We start from the raw sequence: 18,697 nt of genomic DNA on the forward strand, positions 1-18,697 counted from the left end.
ACTATAAAATGTTCACCGACTTACTGTGTTGTTATTCATTGGCATAATATCAACATGAATGTTTCTCACAGAGCTCTGTTCTCCACCCGGATAAGTGTGATAAGACTCTTCTTAAAGCAGTTGAAAGACTTCAGGAAACCTCATCCCCGGACCACCTACTACAGTCACAATAACTTTATCCCTCATAAAAGTCTCCATGGAACCTACAACCACTGTTATCTTTAGAGGAAGGTCCACCCTGTTCCTGTTCTGCAGTCTGAACAAACAAAAACGTTTTAGTAAACTACAAGAGGGATCACATCCCAGAGATTCTCCTAAATCTATTATTGTCCCCAAAAAGACATGGACTTTGGTTTTGTGTGAACCTATAGTGATTTTGTTATGAATATGATTTCATGTTGAACATAAAGGTGGAACCTGAAATCTATGATCCAATTTTTTTTTTGACAGATTCAAATGAGTAAGACGACAGAAAACTGATTTAACTGCATTTTATTTTTGCTTGCTCTTCACATAAACGAACAAACTAACTCCATAAAAGTTGTAAAATAAAGAAGAAGCCTAGGGAGCGCGCTCTGTGTGAGTGACAGGCCAGGCACCACGGCCGCCCACTCACAGGCAAGCTGGGTGACTTAATTGTGTAACGTTCACTGACTAGTCAGCACAATGCTGCTGAGACCGCGGAGGCGCACTGAGCCGAGCAGAGCGATGAAATGCTCCCATCGAGGAGAACACAGATGGACAGCCTAGTTCAGCCGCTCGTCGCCCAGTACCTCGCCATGGGATGCCAATCAAAAGAAAACAACCAAAGCGAAAGTATAACGTCGGACGAAAAGGGAAAGGACGATGCGTAAGTCAGATGATCTATTCGTGTTTTTTTTTTTTTTTTTTTTTTTGGAGTGGAGCTTCTTGTGTGGTTTTTGCGGAAATGTGCGTACATATTCGACACTAACGTGATTGTATCAGTTATCAGGGTTTGGTTAGTGACTGTAATCAGTGGTAAATAAACAATCGTTTCTTTTTAAATCTGTGCCTAAACGATGCGTGAACAACTAACGTTAGGCTACCCACTACTTTACGCACAGGTTCTTAAATATAAACCGGTGTTACTTTTCTGACCTGCTGCACCTAAACTGTATATGTTTCGAACAAATTCCGTCTTGTTTACCGGTCACTCAACATTTTGAACTGGATGTCCGCAATCAACCGGTATTTCCCCCAAGTTAAAGGAAGGAAATGAGAACAATGAATAGCTACATTCCAGGGGTGTTCTTAAACTCAAACAATGGCTGCAATTTCTTGTGACAACTGCACAGATCGTTTTGTGTGTCATCATCTGTGGTCTCACAAGATTATGGCTTGAAACACGTGTACACATAGACTTTCATTGCAGCAAGCCCTCCTGTCCCCTCCTCCCCCTCACTCTTCTTGTGTTGGTGTTTCTCAAAGGAGAGCGACTCCAGGATGCAGCTCCAAGTCTAGAGTTTCTCCTCCAGGCCGCCCTCACAGGTTCCACAAACCCAGCCCAGCCCAAACCGCCCCTACAAAATCAATGATGTCCCTGGGTCCCCTCACCAAAGGGGGGAGCTGGGAGGACCTCATCCAGGCTTGTCTGCAGTGCTTTGGTGAGTTAATGCTGACCTGCCATGCCACCAGTGTTGGGTTTGAATTGGTGGAATACTGCATTGAGATGCAAAGCATGAGCACTGGTGTGCGTGTGGTCTGTGTTTGTGTGACACTGAAGTCTTTTGTGAATGTTTTGTCTAAGTTGACTCATGCTTTTCTGCAGTACTTGTCTCTGTTATTGGGAAACAATAAGTCTTAGTTTATGAGTGATCACATGCTGTTGTTGTTCCTTAGAAGTCTATGTTTTACCCACCTTTTTTCCTGCATTTCCTGGCTGCAAAACTCCAACAAGTTTAGACAGGCCTCTAAAAAAAAAAATGGAGTAGGCATTTGAAAGTGAAATGGATTTTCTTAACACAGCTGAATATACAGTTTTTTTATGTAGGGTTTTACTTTTTAAAGATGAAAACCATCCTATGGATGCTTGCCAGTCAGATTTAGTTTATTTCTGCCTCATGTCATTTTAACATTTTGAGGAAAACAGTATTGGATGATTACGTGTATCATATATTTCTTATGTTACTAAAGTCGTAGACTGCACTGTATTTGTCATTGTCATTATTTTACTGAATGCAAGATATTTTAAAAAGAAAAAGAGCAGCAGTGATTGAGTGGGCTGTAGCTGGATCAATCAAGCAATGATCATTGGCTTCATCAAGTTGTCAGGAGTGCTCCCAGAGTTATGGTGATTGCGTCTCTGCAGAGACACGCTTTCAAATTGCCGTTGCTTGGTTACACAAATGGAGCAAGAGCAATGGAGAGGCGTTACAATGGGCTGCACATAAAATGACATCCCATAACTACATTTATCTGTGGAGAGGTAAAAGCGGGCAGTAATGACAGCCTGCTGCTCATTTCAGATTGACGAAAGGAACTGAATTAGTCAGAAGAAGAAGAGTTAAGGAACCCAGTAGTGCAGTATCATGCATGCTCTGAACAACAACAAAAAACCCTTCAAAATGTGAGATCCACACGCACATGCTCAAGATGGCATCTCACTGAGTACAGTGTTATGAATGGGGTTTTCCTTGAACAGCTTCTCCTGATAAAATGGAACATAGTCCTGCTCCTCCTGGCCCACATCACAGGCGAACCCCTAAGGTCCACTAGCCCTGCCACCTTTTCAAATGTGAGAGTGCACGTAAGAGCTATTTGAAGGATTACCTGATGGCAGCTTCAAGCCTGGCTGAGCCGAAAGGTCAGCTCCCCTAGCAGTGGTCCTCAGATGCTGACCAGCCTTTGAAATGCAGAGCACTGTGAGGTGTGGATCAATAGCTGTTGACATCATCACTCTCTCTTGACCACAGTGCATGCTCTGAACATGCCCAATGTCGACTTTAAATTGATATATATTACATTTAATTTGACAGGTAATTCGTATTTCAACTGATTTGTTAGATATCATTTATAAAATATGTAGGACATTAAACCATATGATTCTAACATGGAGAACTATTCTGTTGGCCATATAGAAAGCCCTCGACCTCTAAAGCAGTGGTTCCCAACCTTCTTTTTCAAACGGACATGTTCGATGAACAACTCCATCATCTCCCCCTATCATGTTCCAAATGTGTTCATTTGAAGTGATTTTGCAGTGGATTTCATTGAACAATTATTGATATATAAGTAAATATAATAGTAAGTTTCAATAACTTTCTTATACAATTGAATTGTCAATGTTTGCATTCGTACTTCTACCACTTGGAGTAGGAGAAGTTGGTTGTTTAAGCATTTAATAATTTCTTCTAGCTAACTATTTCAGAATCAGAATGAGGTTTGTTGCCAACTTAATTATTTGTTTGGTTCTTTCAAAAAATATAATAAGAGGAAAGAAAAAATACAGGCAAAGTACTGCAAAAGTCAAGAACATAAATATAGAATAGATAAATTACAATAAAAATATGTGATAGTTACTATGAATAATACTAAACCCTGAGCCTTCCTCGTAGCACTGATTGCATTCGCATTAGTTCGTTGCACTTATTGTATTCGTATTAGTTTGTTGCAATTATTGTTTTCGTAGTAATTTGCTTCTGCACTATACTTTTGCTCTGGTTTATGCTTTCAGATGCTTGTTTAAGAAAGGAGATGCACTTATGACTTCTGGTGACTAGTAGTTCTCTTGAATACCTATGTTGAATACACTTCCTGTAAGTCGCTTTGGATAAAAGTGTCTGCTAAATGACTGTAATGTAATGTAATGTAATGTACTACAACAACAATTGTACAATTTAACTCTAGTATGTAGTGTATAAGTGTAATATGTACAATATACCTTTTCTTTTACGAATGAGAGAGCTGTACAGTTTTGTGCAGGATTTCCAAAACAATGTACAGGTATAATAGTCCAAGAAGAGCATCAATATAACGCATAAGTCAGATGTCTATGGGGTAGTCATCAACCATTTGTCTATTTCTTTTATCTATTCAAGCCATATTATCCATTACTTTAGGCTAACTATTTCAACTGTTTATCCATTTATTTTAGCTATAATTCATTTTTTTTACATTTATCCATTGCTTTTAGATTACTTCCTTGCTTGCTTGCTAACTAGTTTTCACACACTCTTCTATATATAAACATATTTTTAAAGTTAAATCATGAAATTCTATTCAATAAAATGATCAACTGCAGAGATAATCCCTGTTGTGCAAGTACCAGTTACAGGACATCACTGCTCAAAAGTTTAAATTCAAAACATAGTCCATAAAGTTACTGTGGGTCCTGATCATTTTGGAGTTGTTTGTTCAGAGTACAGAGACATAATCATCATCCTGCATCTGATTTGCAATCCTCTAAAACAAAAGGACCATCCAGTCTGATAGTCTCTGTCAAAACAAGGAAAAGCGACATGCAGGTTTGGAGCCACTGATGAATGTGTAAGATAACCTTAAAAGTGGGCCCGGCGCTGCGTGCCCTTGGCTGTGTTTATCACCATACAGTATCACACAGTTCCAGTATAGCGGGCAGCAGCTTTCCTAATTTTCCATTCAGGAACAGACAGTAGAGTGGGGATTTCCTCCTGCAATTAACCCTGCACAGGGAGGGTTAGCGGTTGGAAAGTTGTGAAAATAGGATGGAGCAATTGTTTACTTGATGGAGAGTCATGATTTCCTGTTGTGCATTTGCCATAGGTCTTACTTTGGCTGGTTCAAACCTGATACCTATATCCAGAGTGTGAACTAAAATAAGAGTGTGAGCTGATCATTTTAGTAAAAAAGGATTTCACCTGAGTTTAACACGAATGTCAAGAAGAATAGATGGGTGTTGCTTTCTATACATATGTCTTATTTGCATCAAAGCTTTAGTACTTTACCAGCCATGCTATTGTAATTGCTCGCAATTTTCTCACGCTTATTCTTTTTTCCTCTCTTATTGACTAGACCGTTGAGGTAATTGATATTCACTGGCTTTGGCTGGTAGAGGCTGCGTGTTACAAACAGAAACACACCCCATGCAGGATATGAGGGCTAGATTAGTCAGCTGCAGCTGGAGTGGTGAGTTGCTTACAGATAACAAAGATTAGAAAACATGTTGCCATGGCGTCCGAGGTATTTCCAAGGTGATATGGTTTAAAAGTGGGTCCACAGATGCCTGATGTCCTTGATGGTGTCAAGATACTGGTACAGCTTAAAGGGAAACAATTCTCAGCTTGAGAACTCACACATTTTCAGCACAATGTTTTCATTCTCTACAGATTGTCGAAGGGAGATGTAAACAGCCTAAAATGTACCATGATTTATAGATATTATTTTCAAGATTGTATTAAATCCTCTTCTTCTTTATTGCTAATTCACTGCATGTAGCATTGGTTTTAGGGATAAGTGGTGTTTTGCTATGCTTAAGTGGGCAGGAAAAATGTGTTTTCTGCAATTAAAGGTCGGACCTAGCATTGTGATGTTATGTAATATTTTGTACATGTAGGCTCATTTTTTAAAGTGGTTGACAAGAGAGTTTATAACTCCATGGGTCTAAAGATGTCAGCTGTAACCTAGCATCATACAACTGAGATAAGAAAAGGTGGTCTGGTCACAATGGGAGGAAGTGAGATATACACGAGGAAAAAGGAAGCGAAAAAAAGGTAGTGAGACTAGCGTGCTGCAGAGGTTCACACAATCAGAGGAAGAGGCAAATCTTCACAAATGTCGTTTGTGTTGGATAGTATGACAAAATGTGTTACAGTGTATGATTCAGTTGGTGTTTTAGCAGGTTTACCTAACCCTCTGTTGTTCAATGATGGGAACATCTTTATGTCATGGTTTTCACAAGTAATGCTTGAGGGTTATTCAGAGTAAAGGATCATAATAAAGACATTTGTAATCAAAGGAATTATCTAGAATAATCTATCCAGCACTGCATCCATAGACATTGGTTTATTTGCAAAGAGTGGTCCACCCATCATTGCCTTTCATTTAGAAAATAGTAATTGAAGGATAAGGCTGTAATATACTATATGTTCTTATTATCACAACATACTCAATAGAGCAGCAATTTTGGATTAATCCTCACCTGAAAGTAGTGCTAAACAAAAATACTATTTACTCCTGTTTGAGTAATTTTTGCTAAAAAGTGTTTAAGGAATATGTATTCAGCCATTCTTAAAAATGAAAGTATATATTTGTGACATAAGAATTATTGGCAAAGAGAATGACATAGAATTTCACCGTCCTTATCCTCTTCAAAGTTGACTGCTTAGTCTGTTCTTTTCTACATTGATTCATGTTTCTTGAATTTCATATAAACCAATTTACTTTGTAAAAGCAGAGCAATGATGGCTTTAAAGTAAAGTTAAACACAAATGTGATGTGTCATACCACCTAAACGGAAACCTTGTATCACCTCTGATGCAACTTTTATTTTCAGAGGATGACATGTTGACTTGCATAAGGTGTTTTGTTTCTCTCCACTTTGTAGCAATGAGGGTAAATTTAAGTCTGTGCATTTTGTCTTGCAGACTCTGATGGTGCTGTGTGTGGAAGCAGCCACCTGTTGAACATCACCCTGACCATGCATCGTATCCACATCTCCTCCTGTGATCTGCTGGACAAACTCACCACTCTATATCCTTCAAACAGTCTGACATAAAGCTGTAACCGCTATCTCAAACAGACAGATGATTCAAACAATGCACTGGCCAATTTTGAGTACAAAATGTAACTTCGGGATCAGATCACTAGCTCTGTTGTCAACAGCAACTGGCAATCAAACTTGTACTTGGCTTACGATGGAGCCTGTAGCTGTCAGTGTAAAATGTGATGGCAGCTCATGTTTACTCCTGCTGTCAGTTGCTGTAGACCTTTTACATTTCTGTCTGTGTAAATTCCCTTCACTCTTGGCCCTGCATCTCATGCATTCAATAACAGGGAGTCTATTACCATCACGTATGTGATCCCTTTAAATTGTATGTTTCTGTCCGTTTCATTTTCCCCACTTCACATCTTGAAAATAAGCATGTTTTTTTTTTGGTAGTGTTATGACTTGAGTGAAGGGCCTGTAATCTAGGCTTCCATTCACGAAAAACAGCAGTGTCGTCACTAAGCCTCTCAGAGGAGCCTACTGGCCCCGGTGAGCAGCCTCTGGGTTTCAGGTGTTAATTACCTCTGCCTTTTTCACATTCAGGTCCTCTTCAACTATATATAAACACAGACCCTCTATTGCTTAAAGAGGCCCCGCTCACACAAACCCACGTCAGAGCATGCAACGCCGAATGCCCCTCTGCTATTTTTAACCCTCTCGTTCTGAGCCGAAGACCCAAAAGGATACATCAAATAAATTCAGTGTGTGGGTAAGGATGAGGGAAGAGACACAGGGGCCATTAACAGCCTTCATCGCAGTCTGGCCTTGGGATTGCGTGGGCAGATCTTCTGCTCCCATGACGCAATTAGCCTTTTTATATGCATCATTTCAAGCGGATTTCTGCCAATTGAAAGCTATAGCTTCAGTCTGTTCATAAGAGCTGCTTAGTATAATAAGGAAATGCTTTTGTGTGTGTACTATATATAAATTGACAGGACAGTGTTTTTGTGGTAAACGTGTGCAAAACGGAAGCAGGAGCGACCATGTTAAATAATAATATTCTCATGCGCTTTGATAAATACATCGTCAGAGTCCGACCACTAAACAATGCACATTAATCAACCGCTGCTCGACAGTATATGAGGCATTGATTGTGTGTTCACTTTGTACTTTTTGTTATTCACTTACTTCTGTGTGCCAGAATGATTCATTCAGTGATGCTCATCAGAGTTTTGCTTCATGTAGTCGCCTCCTCCCACATTACCAAATGCCACTTCTGTTCGCCTTTTGCTTTAGTTGCTGCAGTTTTTATTAATGAGTTGTTTGTACGAAAGAACCCCCGCTGTCCAAATACACATATGTTCATTGTTTACTCAAAACGTACCTGTGTTGTACAATTTCAATGATCCACCGATTTACCGACAAGCTATTTTCACCAAAACAAAAGTGTTGTAAAGACTTAAACGCTACTGACACCTGATGTGAATCCCAGCTTTAACTTTCAGATAATAAAGCCAATCTTTACTTAGGTTGCTAATCACGATAAGTCCAAATCAGCTCCTTAACCAAAGCCCTTACATTCAAAACAGCGCTGGACAATGAACAGCCAACAGAGTGCCAGAGGATATGCTACCTCATCAGGTAAGTTTAACACAATGACTTACTGTACGAGTTTAACTTTATTTGTATATTCTGTATCAGTCTCATGGCATCATCTCTGCCTTGCAGGTATTGGACACAGGAATTCTGGATGATGTTCCGGTTGCACCACAGCTTGCCAGACAGCCTGGACCAGTTTCGGGAGCTGATCAGAGAGCAGGGACAGGAGCATCTTTGCTCTCTACTCGAGACCAAATGGATGTAAGTGTTAATCTCTGACCAGCTGGTAACTGAGACATTAGGTCTACACGACACTCAGTGGTTTGTTCAGTCACGATTCTCAATACAGACTTTGAACTTAGAACAGTATGACTTTGAGGCTGCTCATGTAGCTTTCACGCAGTTTGACATCACATACACATTTCTGTCTTCTATATGCCACACTTGACTATTTGGGCTGCAGCTAACAATCATCGGTTAATCTGCCCATTCTTTTTTCAATTAATCAATTGATCCTTTAGTCTATAAAATGTCAGGAAATTGTCCATCACAATTTCCCAGATCCCAAGGCAATGTCTTCAATATCTTACCAAAAACTCAGGGACATTCAATTTACTATAATAGAACAAAATGTATATGATATATTTATATATATTCTCATTTGAGATGTTATTACCACAGAAACACCATTGTTGAAATAACTTTTTGAATATTTAAATCCAAACTGCATAGTTATTTCCAAAATGTATATACAATTCAGCATATTGGGAATTTTGGAAGTATTTGCTTCTTGACTATCATTTAAAAAGAATTAGAAATTCCCCGGCACATTAACATAGACTGTACTGATAAACACAACAACGTCTAAAGCTGGAATTTTACAATTTATGAAGTCATGCTTATCGTTAACCTTTTCTGATTGTAAATGTTGCTGCGCATGTTCGATGGTGTGTTCTAGAAATGAACGGGACTGGTCGTGGAAGGCCAGCCAGAAGATCAAAGCTAACAGCAGTAAAAAAAGGAAGGTCTCTCTTCTTTTTGATCACCTGGAGCCCTTTGAGCTGGCTGAGCATCTCACCTTCCTGGAATTCAAGTCTTTCTGCAGGATATCAGTGAGTATACACACTAAAATACTATTCAACTATATATGGCTCATCATTGTTGTCATCATGTTGATGATTTGTTTATTTGACATGCATCTCTGTGAACTGAAAACCAGTAAGTATTTCCTCTCCACGGGTGAATGCCTTGCAGTTTCCGTGCAGCAGTTTATGCTCTTCTCTCTGTCAGTTTGTAGACTATCAGAATTACATTAGAAGCTGCTGCATGAAGGACATCCCCGTGATGGAGCGTTCCATCGCCCTGTGTAATGGTATCTCCCAGTGGGTTCAACTGATGGTGCTGAGCAGGCCGACAGCTCAGCTGAGAGCTGAGGTTTTCACCAAGTTTATCCACGTGGCAAAGGTAGTGGTTTAATCAACCTCTCACTACTACTCTTGCACTTTCTGTTCCTGGTTTAGCAGACAATGTAACTTTAACACATTTCCTCTTTGCTATCATCTACGTGCTATTGTTCATGCACTTAATCCAACTAAGGACAGCCTATTGTCATATTCTGAACAGCACTATAGATGCTACATAATTGGCAGTTGCATAATGCATATTCACTGAGAGCTGGTTAGGATTCTCAACAGCTCTGCTGCAGGCTTTTAGCGTATCCTAAGATTTTCCCAATAGAAAATTATTAACTGAATGCAAACTAATGGAGTTGTCAAGTGTAACACACTTCGACACAGATGAAGTTTTGGAAGTGGAAAAGACAGAAATGACTTGTGAGTGTAAAACTTGCCTCTAAAACCACTCCAATGTTAAGCTGCCTGCGACCTGCTGAGAAGCAATGCACTGGCAAGGGAGCAGTTAGGCAGGCTTGTACTCTGGAGGACCTCTTGCACGGTTACACTAATGCACCAGTCTGCTGCTGCTCACTGCTGTCAACCTCAGAACCCATGGGTGTGGAAACGAATTTCACACCATAATGCTCCAGTGACAGCTCAAATTAAGACAACTGAAAAGAGGAGGGGAAAGCACTTCCAAAAAAGAGTGAGATATCAGATCACAGCAAGAAAAGCCCAACAATTTAAGTGGCTTATGTAACTGCAGTGTTGTGGATTATATAACCAGGGCTACCTGGAACAAGTTTAATTGTGCGTGTTTATGTGTGTGTGCGGATGGACTGATATGTGTGCTTTTTTGTGTGCGTCCACCAGAATCTCCATCTCAGGCACAATTACAACACACTAATGGCGGTGGTGGGAGGGCTTTGTCACAGCTCGATCTCCAGACTGAAGGACACCACCTCACATGTACCGAGTGAGGTCACCAAGGTAAATGACACTTACCAAGATAAGATCCAGTTCATATTTAGATTCAAAACATCCTCACAAAAAGAAATCTATTCACTCCCCAGGTACTGAATGAGATGACAGACCTGCTGTCCTCCTGCAGAAACTATGACAACTATAGACAAGCTTACAACAGGTGTACTAGTTTTAAAATCCCTATTCTGGGCGTTCACCTCAAAGATCTGATTTCGGTCAACGAGGCCATGTCAGACTATGTGGAGGACAACAAGGTGAATGTCCAGAAGCTCCAGGCACTCTACAGCCACATTAATGACCTGATCCAGCTCCAGCAAATCCCTCCCATGCTGGACGTGAACAAGGACCTGGTCCATCTGTTGACGGTAGTGCACTGCTCAATGCAACTTTGCATTTTGATTATTTTCAAACTGATATGTAGCTTCATGTGATTCACTAAATTGAACGAAAGCACAGATGCAAATGAGCCCGTTACAGCATGTGGATTGTCCGCGCTTGTGTGGGTGTGATGAGAGTCTATGATCTATGAGTGTGTGGGTGACGAACTGAGTGTGAATGAGAGAGAGTTCAGATTGCTATATTGTTGTGCCATCTGTGTGCAGTGCTTTAATCATACTTGAACGACAGAATGGCCATGAATAGATAATTGTTACCCTGTGACCTAATATTGCCATCAGCAAAACATGTTTCGAGGACAAAAATCTAGATATACAGAGAGCTCTTACTTTTTCTGTCAACCTCCCATGTGCTAACATGTGTTCTCTCATTCCCTCCAGCTGTCCTTGGACCTTTACTACACTGAGGATGAGATCTATGAACTGTCCTACACCAGGGAACCAAGGAACTGTAAAGCACCTGTGAGTTATAGAAGCTGTTTACCAGCCAAGATGAAAAGATTGGTACCACTTTAGATTGTTTGCTAAATATGAAGCTACCAGATAGCTTAGCCCAAATTCTGGAAAGTAGCCTGTCAACTAAAAATAAAAAAATTAAAATTAAAACAAAAGTAATGCCAGCAACTGTTTAGCTTAGCTGAGCTTAAGACTGGAAACAGGGGAAAACGGCTTGCCTGTCTCTGTCCAAAGGTAACAAAATCCAAGTACCAGCAGCTCTAATGCTCACCAATTAACATGGAATATCTCCTATGTATATTCCTTATAAAAATCAAAGTGTAAAACTTTGACAGAGCAAGGCTAGCTCTTTTCCGATTGTCCATTCTTTATGCTAAGCTAAGCTAACCGGCTGCTGGCTACAGCTACATATTTACAAACATGAGAGCAGTATCAATATTTTCAGTTGACTCTCTGCAAGAAAGAAAATGATTTCCTAAAATGGCGAAATACATAAATGTATTTCAAAGCATTACTCATTTTTTAAAAGAATAGTTTGCCAGCATTGCTTCTGCTTCTGAAGGACATTTATAGATTTAGTGTAACAGAATGGCTCAGATAATATTTTATATGTTTATCAGCGTACTCAGGCTTGTTTATTTAATGACTTATTCATTTTTCTATCAGCCAGCCACCCCCTCTAGACCTTCAGTGGTTGTGGACTGGGCACCAGGAGTGGCTCCCAAACCCGATCCCCGAACCATCAGCAAACATGTGCAGAGAATGGTGGATGTAAGTACTTCCTCTTTTCAATTGTAGCTACTCAGCAATTCTGTTATATAACCATAATCAATTTTTTTTACTATTCTTCTGGATGCTACCACTTTGACAGCCTGCTCTTACAGCTATTGTGCCCTAACAGTCAAGCAACAATGATGTTTGCCTCTTGTCTTTCACAGTCCGTGTTTAAGAACTACGATCACGACGAGAACGGCTTCATCTCTCAAGAGGAATTTGAGAAAATTGCAGCTAGCTTTCCGTTTTCCTTCTGTGTCATGGACAAAGAGAAGTGAGCTTGTTTGACAGGTTACGCACACGCTCTGAGCTCATTTGTGAATTCAGAAGAGAGGGGTATTTGTAGTGATGAGTGTAGCAACAGGAAACATAAAAATGCTGCTGAACTAACCATAACACCAACCACTAAATATTCACTGTTTTATTTCTCACACTTGTCCAGAAGAACCAACAGAATATCAGGTGAACTCTAATTTAGACTTAAACGTAATAAAAAAACATAGTTGATGGTTATATTTTCACATGACACAATGACAAAGTGGTTAAGTATTCAACACATGTAGCAGAGGAGGGTGCAGACAAATAAATCAGATCACACATTACCAAACATTAAGATATGAAGTTAAGACACAATCTGATTCCCATAAATACTGCTCATATACAGCTCAGTTTCTAAGTTACACTGTGTTTGTGTTGTGATTGTCCAGGGAAGGCCTCATCAGCAGAGAGGAGATCACAGCCTATTTCATGCGGGCAAGTGTCATCTGCTCCAAACTGGGTCTTGGCTTTGTCCACAACTTCCAGGAGACCACTTACATGAAACCAACCTTCTGTGACAACTGCTCAGGATTTGTAAGTCACTACAAAAACTCAATTTATGGTGAAATAATGAAAACTGCTTAACTGCTATGTCACAGCCAAAGAAAATTCTCCTCCAATGTGTAATGTTGTTTTTAGTTTTGCTTTTGCTACAGTCCTGTGAAAACGTTCTTCATATTGTTTTTCACAGTTGTGGGGTGTCATCAAGCAAGGCTACAGATGCAAAGGTGATTATAATTATATCTTTTACCCCCCCAAAAAGTCAGTCAGTATCAGGCTTAAAAATTAGGTGCACATATTGTCTTGTGGGGAGCAGGTGAGGAGGAGCTATCTTAAGATGGTGCAGTGTGGTTTTCTGTGTTACACACAGCTAGCTGAGCCTTGCAGAACATGAAAAAAAAAAAAAAAAAAAAAAAAGAAATCTGCAGCTAGAACCACAGTTTTTTTCCCCTCCCCGTCCTTCAATAGATCTGAGAGCTATTTGTTTGCCTGACGGTAAGCATGCAAAGGTCTGAGAGTTGCATTTGCAGCAGAGATGGTGTTCAAAGAAAAGACAGTAGAAGTCAGTTTGTAGATGTAAGACTAACGCTAGTTCCTGTTCTGACATGTTGTGCATTCTTTGGCTTGCTCAGACTGCGGGATGAACTGCCACAAGCAGTGCAAGGACCAGGTGGCGTTTGAGTGCAAGAAGAATGCCAAAGTGACCAACGCCATCGACAGTCCAACACCGAGCTCAACCCCTGTCACCACAGGCACCTCAGAGGGTGGGTTTGAGTGATTTGATTAATTATCTGCATAAACAGTCCCATTGACTGACACACACACACACACACACACACAGTCAAAACAAATACATTCATTTTACACAAGTTCCCACAGATGCCGACTCTCACCCGACTCTCACCTGTGAAGACTATAAACATGCATGTAACATGGCGGCAATAAGTGAGTCCTTATGACAGGTGCCATCTGGTGGCTGAGAGTTAGGGCACATGTTCATCAACTAAGTATGTTTATTTCCTGTAACCACTGCCCGGAACACTGTACAGAAAACAATAAAAGTCAGAATTTACATGATTTCACTTCAGTGTGCTGCAGCTTAAATAAAACAAGTCTCGAGCACAGGGTCTACTGTCAGGGTGAATTCCCTCCAGCTGTCATTAGGAACGGTTTCACTTACAGTAATACTGAAGCTTCCCACCTGCCATGAGAAAGCTACTATATTCAGAACAGAATAACTTTCGATTTTACTGAGGGAGGATTGACACACCAAGACACTAACCATGTTAAAAACACGGGGGCTTTATTAACACAGCCCCTCTTCAAATGAGTCTTTGTGACGTGCTATTTTGGCATATGGTTTATTTGGCTTGTGTTTCAGTACATACTGAATTGAGTCATTTTTTTGTGGCCGTTGATTGCTTTGATCTATTGAGCTTATTATTATTTAAGACATTATTCTGATAAAAGGATTTTTAAAAAAAAAGGGTGGACACATTCAGTAAGTCATGATAACAATCTGCATTTTCCATTTGTCTCATTTCAAATATTTACTGATATTGCCCCTGTCTCCAGGTTCGGAAGAATGTCCTTTCCCCTACCCGCCAGATGACAGCAAAGACTGGAGCCCAGAATCACCAGACCCCTCCTATTCGAGGCCTCGGAGGGTCCATAGTGCCACCCAGACAGAAGGACTCCAACTGCCCTCTACAGGCCCTGAGGCCAGCTGCCTTCAGCCTTCTCTTCTGGTCCCACTGACACCCACACTCACCTCATGTCCCAGCCCGGTGCCCCAGAGAAGACACTGTGCCAAGTGGGAAAACAGAGCATCTGTTGCACAAAAGCCTAAAGAGCCAGATGATGAGAACAAACCCACCTATGAATCTCTGGAATCAGTGAGTGTCAGGACCAAGTTTCATTTTTCCTCCTAACAAAAGGCACAGTCCTTAGATGCACCACAGTTACTATACATAATACAAATCTTCTTGTGTCTTTTGCAGGAGAACCAGAGGCTCCAGAAAGCCAATGTGACACTACGTAGGAAGCTGAAGGTGGCAGAGCGGGAGGTGGAGAAACTAAAGACACTGCTCAAGAGGCACGCTCTCCATCCTGTGGAGGAGGACTCCTCCTCCTCCTAGACACACACTTACACGGGACCTCCTCAAGGGAGACTGCTGCTGCCCCCTTATGGCAGCATGTATAAATCTGGATCCAATAAGTTATTGGTCATGACAGGGCAAGTATTTTACAAGTCTGACCCAACAAATTTTGGCTTAAGGTGGTGTAAAGTAGGATATAATGCACATAGCTAGTCAAAAATGCTAATGCTATACAGTCAAACTTAAAAGCCATCACCAATAACAAGGTAAAGAACCTTTTTGACATACATAGTGCAGAAAATGTCATAACAATACTGTTGTGTAATATTTAAAGAAGTTTCAAGTTGGGTGAAGGAGCCCTTCTACTGTGCTGTACAGTTTACAGAAGAATGACTGTTGCGATGAGCATTATTTTTTAGTGAGCCATTAGGAGCTGAAAAGGAGTTCCCTATGTTTAAGGTAAACATAGAAAAGAAATATTGAATGAAGGAGTGCAGTATTTTAAAATAGCGCAAAATGTGTTTGATCAGTTCTTGATCAATAATGAGACTATATATTTATGTTAAACATAAAATGGAAATCGGAGGAAAACAAGACGTCTTTTGTGATTATCAAAGGTGCATCATCATTATTATTATTATTATCAAACACAAGGGCCCACTGATTATAGCAGTAGAATGAAGGTTAATATTGTTGATATTTATTGTTTCAAACACTACACAGGTCATGTAGGGAGTGACAGAAATGAGCATTTTGTACAGCATACTGGTACTTTCAGTGAAACTATTTATGCTTGTGTGTGTTACTTGGCATCTTACTGACTGACTTTTTATTTTCATTGTGGAGCCATGTTACCTTATTGTTTTGTGGCCCGTGGTGGGAATGTTGTACTGTGAGTCAAGCTACATGTGTTTGTAATGCGTGTAATGATCTGTAAATACAAAGTATACATAGTGCCAGCTCAATTAAGTCAAGGCTCATCCTTTCTCTCAGTATTGTTCTCTTATTGTGATAATAAATACTGTATTCTATATAAAATCATTGCTTGTGTTACTCAGTTTGACCACTGGGGGGCACTAAAGCCTCATTAGATTTCTTCAGGGTCTTGCTGATGATTATTGACTTTTATTGAGTTTTCAGACTCTCTAGGTTTCTTCTATAAATGTTGCACTCTAATCTGTGTTTTAACAGTAGGCACTTTTATCAAATTAAAGAGCAAAAAAATTGGATAATTTTCTCCACTTTCCATACTATAAAAAACATCTTGTAAATTCAAGATTAGGAAAGCAGTGTTTCATAAGAGGCAAGTTAAGAGATATATTTAAGAATCATCATCAGTTTATTGTTCTGTTTATATCTATGAAATGGTGGACTGGCGAATTTGCGAGACATATTCCGTAAAAGACAGGCTTTGTCACTCTGTTGTCTGGAGACTGTGCGAATCTGCCCTGACCCTTGGGCATTGCTGCTGGTAATGAGTACAGCTCCCCACACATAACGTTGGCCCGTAGATAATGAGAGGGCAACTGTCTTCCGTTGGAGTACGTAATCCTTCAGCTTTCTTTAAGCACACAGCAGGTGAATTTACACCAGTGCTGTGACTCAGTATGTGCATGTCTTTTGTGGTAAATCATCCTTGGGTAACGAAAGCCATTTGACTCAAATTATATTGTGCTTCTTTATTTCTTGGAGCTATAATGACTTGTTGCCTTGCATCGACTTGGCAGTGAGCAGAGACCCGGTGAACAAGGATCGTCTCTGAGGCATAGCTGCAGCTCCCAATCCAAGCCTTGGTGACAGCTAATTTACTTCTATTTGAATGTGACACCCCCCACTGAAAGGGAGTAACACCCCAAGTCTACCAGGCTCTGTGCACACTAATGCTGAATAATTTCCAATATCATGGCTGGCTGAGAGAAAGTGACAGTGAGACCATGTGTTAAACTCGAGGGACGATGCACCAGCAAAGGCTGCTTTTTATCCATCAGGGCTACAAAACAAGCTTTAAAGGAGGAATGTACCCTGTCATGTTAAATATAGTCATCATAAAGATAAATATATCAGTCTAAAAATCCATTTGCAAACCCAACAGAGAATGTAAACAACTTTAATTGTGGTGCATTTAAGCCAGACGGAAATTGAAAAACATATGTGGGCTTACTGATCGTGCATAACTCAGGTCTCCATACATTGAGAGCAAACTATGACAGAGTCTGCCTCATTATAGTGTGCAGACAGATGATTTATCACCTAGATATCAGTGTACTTGGGGGAATTGGGCCATTGTGAGATAGCCATAAGTTAACTAAATCTGCTAAGTCTAATGAACACACTCTGAAACTAATTAGGGAAAGATGTGGAACATCCCATTATGTCCTCCTGATAGCAGTGTGGGACACAGGGAACACAATAAGAACACAACACATTTAACACACGCTCATTTCGAACACAAGGAAGAGCACAGCGCAACAACGCCTGCAGGAAACGGCAACGCCACTGCCGAACTCCACTAATTCCCTTTGATTATTAAACTGAGTTCATTAAGTTCGAACGATGGCCAAAGGACCCTTGTGGGAGAGCAGAGGGAGACACTGCAGTGGAGATGGAGGGAGAAGAGAGAAAGACACAATTTGTGGAAATTTTCCGGAGGTGGCTTGAAAACGGTGTGAAGCCATGGTGAAAATTTTTAATTAACCTTGATGATAGCGGAGGTGTGTAACAAGAGAAGGGCTGTACAGGAGTTGCCAGCAGGAACATCATTGCTCAGCTGTGTCTCTTCTTTGGCCTTTAACAATCATGTAGTTTTTGCTTCATAATACAGAATAAATCCACTCATATCAGCCTCTAAATGCAGAATAGAGAGAGAAGAGGCAACGCCTGAAGCTGATAAGAGGGTAATGAATTTGAGGGCAACACTTACTGGGAAAGTATCAACAGAGAAACATCAGCTGACATTCCTGGCTTTGAATTCCTCACAATAAGGCTGTGTACACCCATAAAGCAATCTATGGGCTCAGACACATATATCCTGTAAATATCCAATTTAGTGTCTTCTCAATATTCCTCTTGCTGGCTTACCAAATGAAACTTCCCTTCTTGTAGTAACGGCTCCCCATTGGGTTTGGCTAGGGCATATATTGGCTGGACACAAAGAAGCATACTTAATAACACTCACAAAAACACATCCCTTATTTAGGGTTGTTTGTGTGTGCTGTCAGAGTCTGACTGTTTGTTCCTGTGACTTGTTAGTCTTACTATGAATAATTCACATCATGTGAAGGGACACTGTATACGGCTTGGAGTTACATGTTGTTGAGATAATGTAAGCTATATGTTAATATGCAATTCGGTGCAGTTTTCATAATGATTTATGATTGACTCTCTGTTATTGCTCCTCAAGGTGTATTTTAGTGGAAAGTGATGGCAGAATAAACAGAAAACCAGCTCTAAATGTCTCAGGTGAACATTTTTCTACATTTGAGTTGCATTGAAGAGCAGATTGTCAAAGTATCTTGTTTCATATTTTATGTGGTA

General features: G+C 40.3%; 1 protein-coding gene across 1 annotated transcript; it reads left to right on the forward strand.

Moving 5' to 3' along the window:
• Nucleotides 1-685: 685 nt before the first annotated feature.
• On the forward strand, nt 686-16,176 carry LOC129103122 (RAS guanyl-releasing protein 1-like). The gene is made up of 17 exons (XM_054613414.1): nt 686-850; nt 1,450-1,625; nt 6,582-6,687; nt 8,222-8,284; nt 8,372-8,503; nt 9,201-9,354; nt 9,533-9,706; nt 10,510-10,626; nt 10,710-10,985; nt 11,397-11,477; nt 12,138-12,242; nt 12,410-12,519; nt 12,953-13,097; nt 13,255-13,291; nt 13,697-13,828; nt 14,640-14,959; nt 15,065-16,176. Exons 1-17 carry the CDS (start codon nt 714-716, stop codon nt 15,200-15,202), a joined length of 2,403 nt encoding a protein of 800 aa, XP_054469389.1. The 5' UTR covers nt 686-713; the 3' UTR covers nt 15,203-16,176.
• The last annotated feature ends 2,521 nt before the right edge of the window (nt 16,177-18,697 follow it).

The sequence above is a fragment of the Anoplopoma fimbria genome, chromosome 15 (genome assembly GCF_027596085.1).
Source record: "Anoplopoma fimbria isolate UVic2021 breed Golden Eagle Sablefish chromosome 15, Afim_UVic_2022, whole genome shotgun sequence".
Taxonomy (NCBI): domain Eukaryota; kingdom Metazoa; phylum Chordata; class Actinopteri; order Perciformes; family Anoplopomatidae; genus Anoplopoma; species Anoplopoma fimbria.

Bases quoted from the DNA above. Each gene is read 5' to 3' on its own strand.
- LOC129103122 (XM_054613414.1), top strand. From the start codon at position 714: ATGCTCCCATCGAGGAGAACACAGATGGACAGCCTAGTTCAGCCGCTC. The intron at 1,626-6,581 runs GTGAGTTAATGC...TTTGTCTTGCAG, and splicing joins GGCTTGTCTGCAGTGCTTTG to ACTCTGATGGTGCTGTGTGT. The intron at 12,243-12,409 runs GTAAGTACTTCC...TGTCTTTCACAG, and splicing joins ATGTGCAGAGAATGGTGGAT to TCCGTGTTTAAGAACTACGA.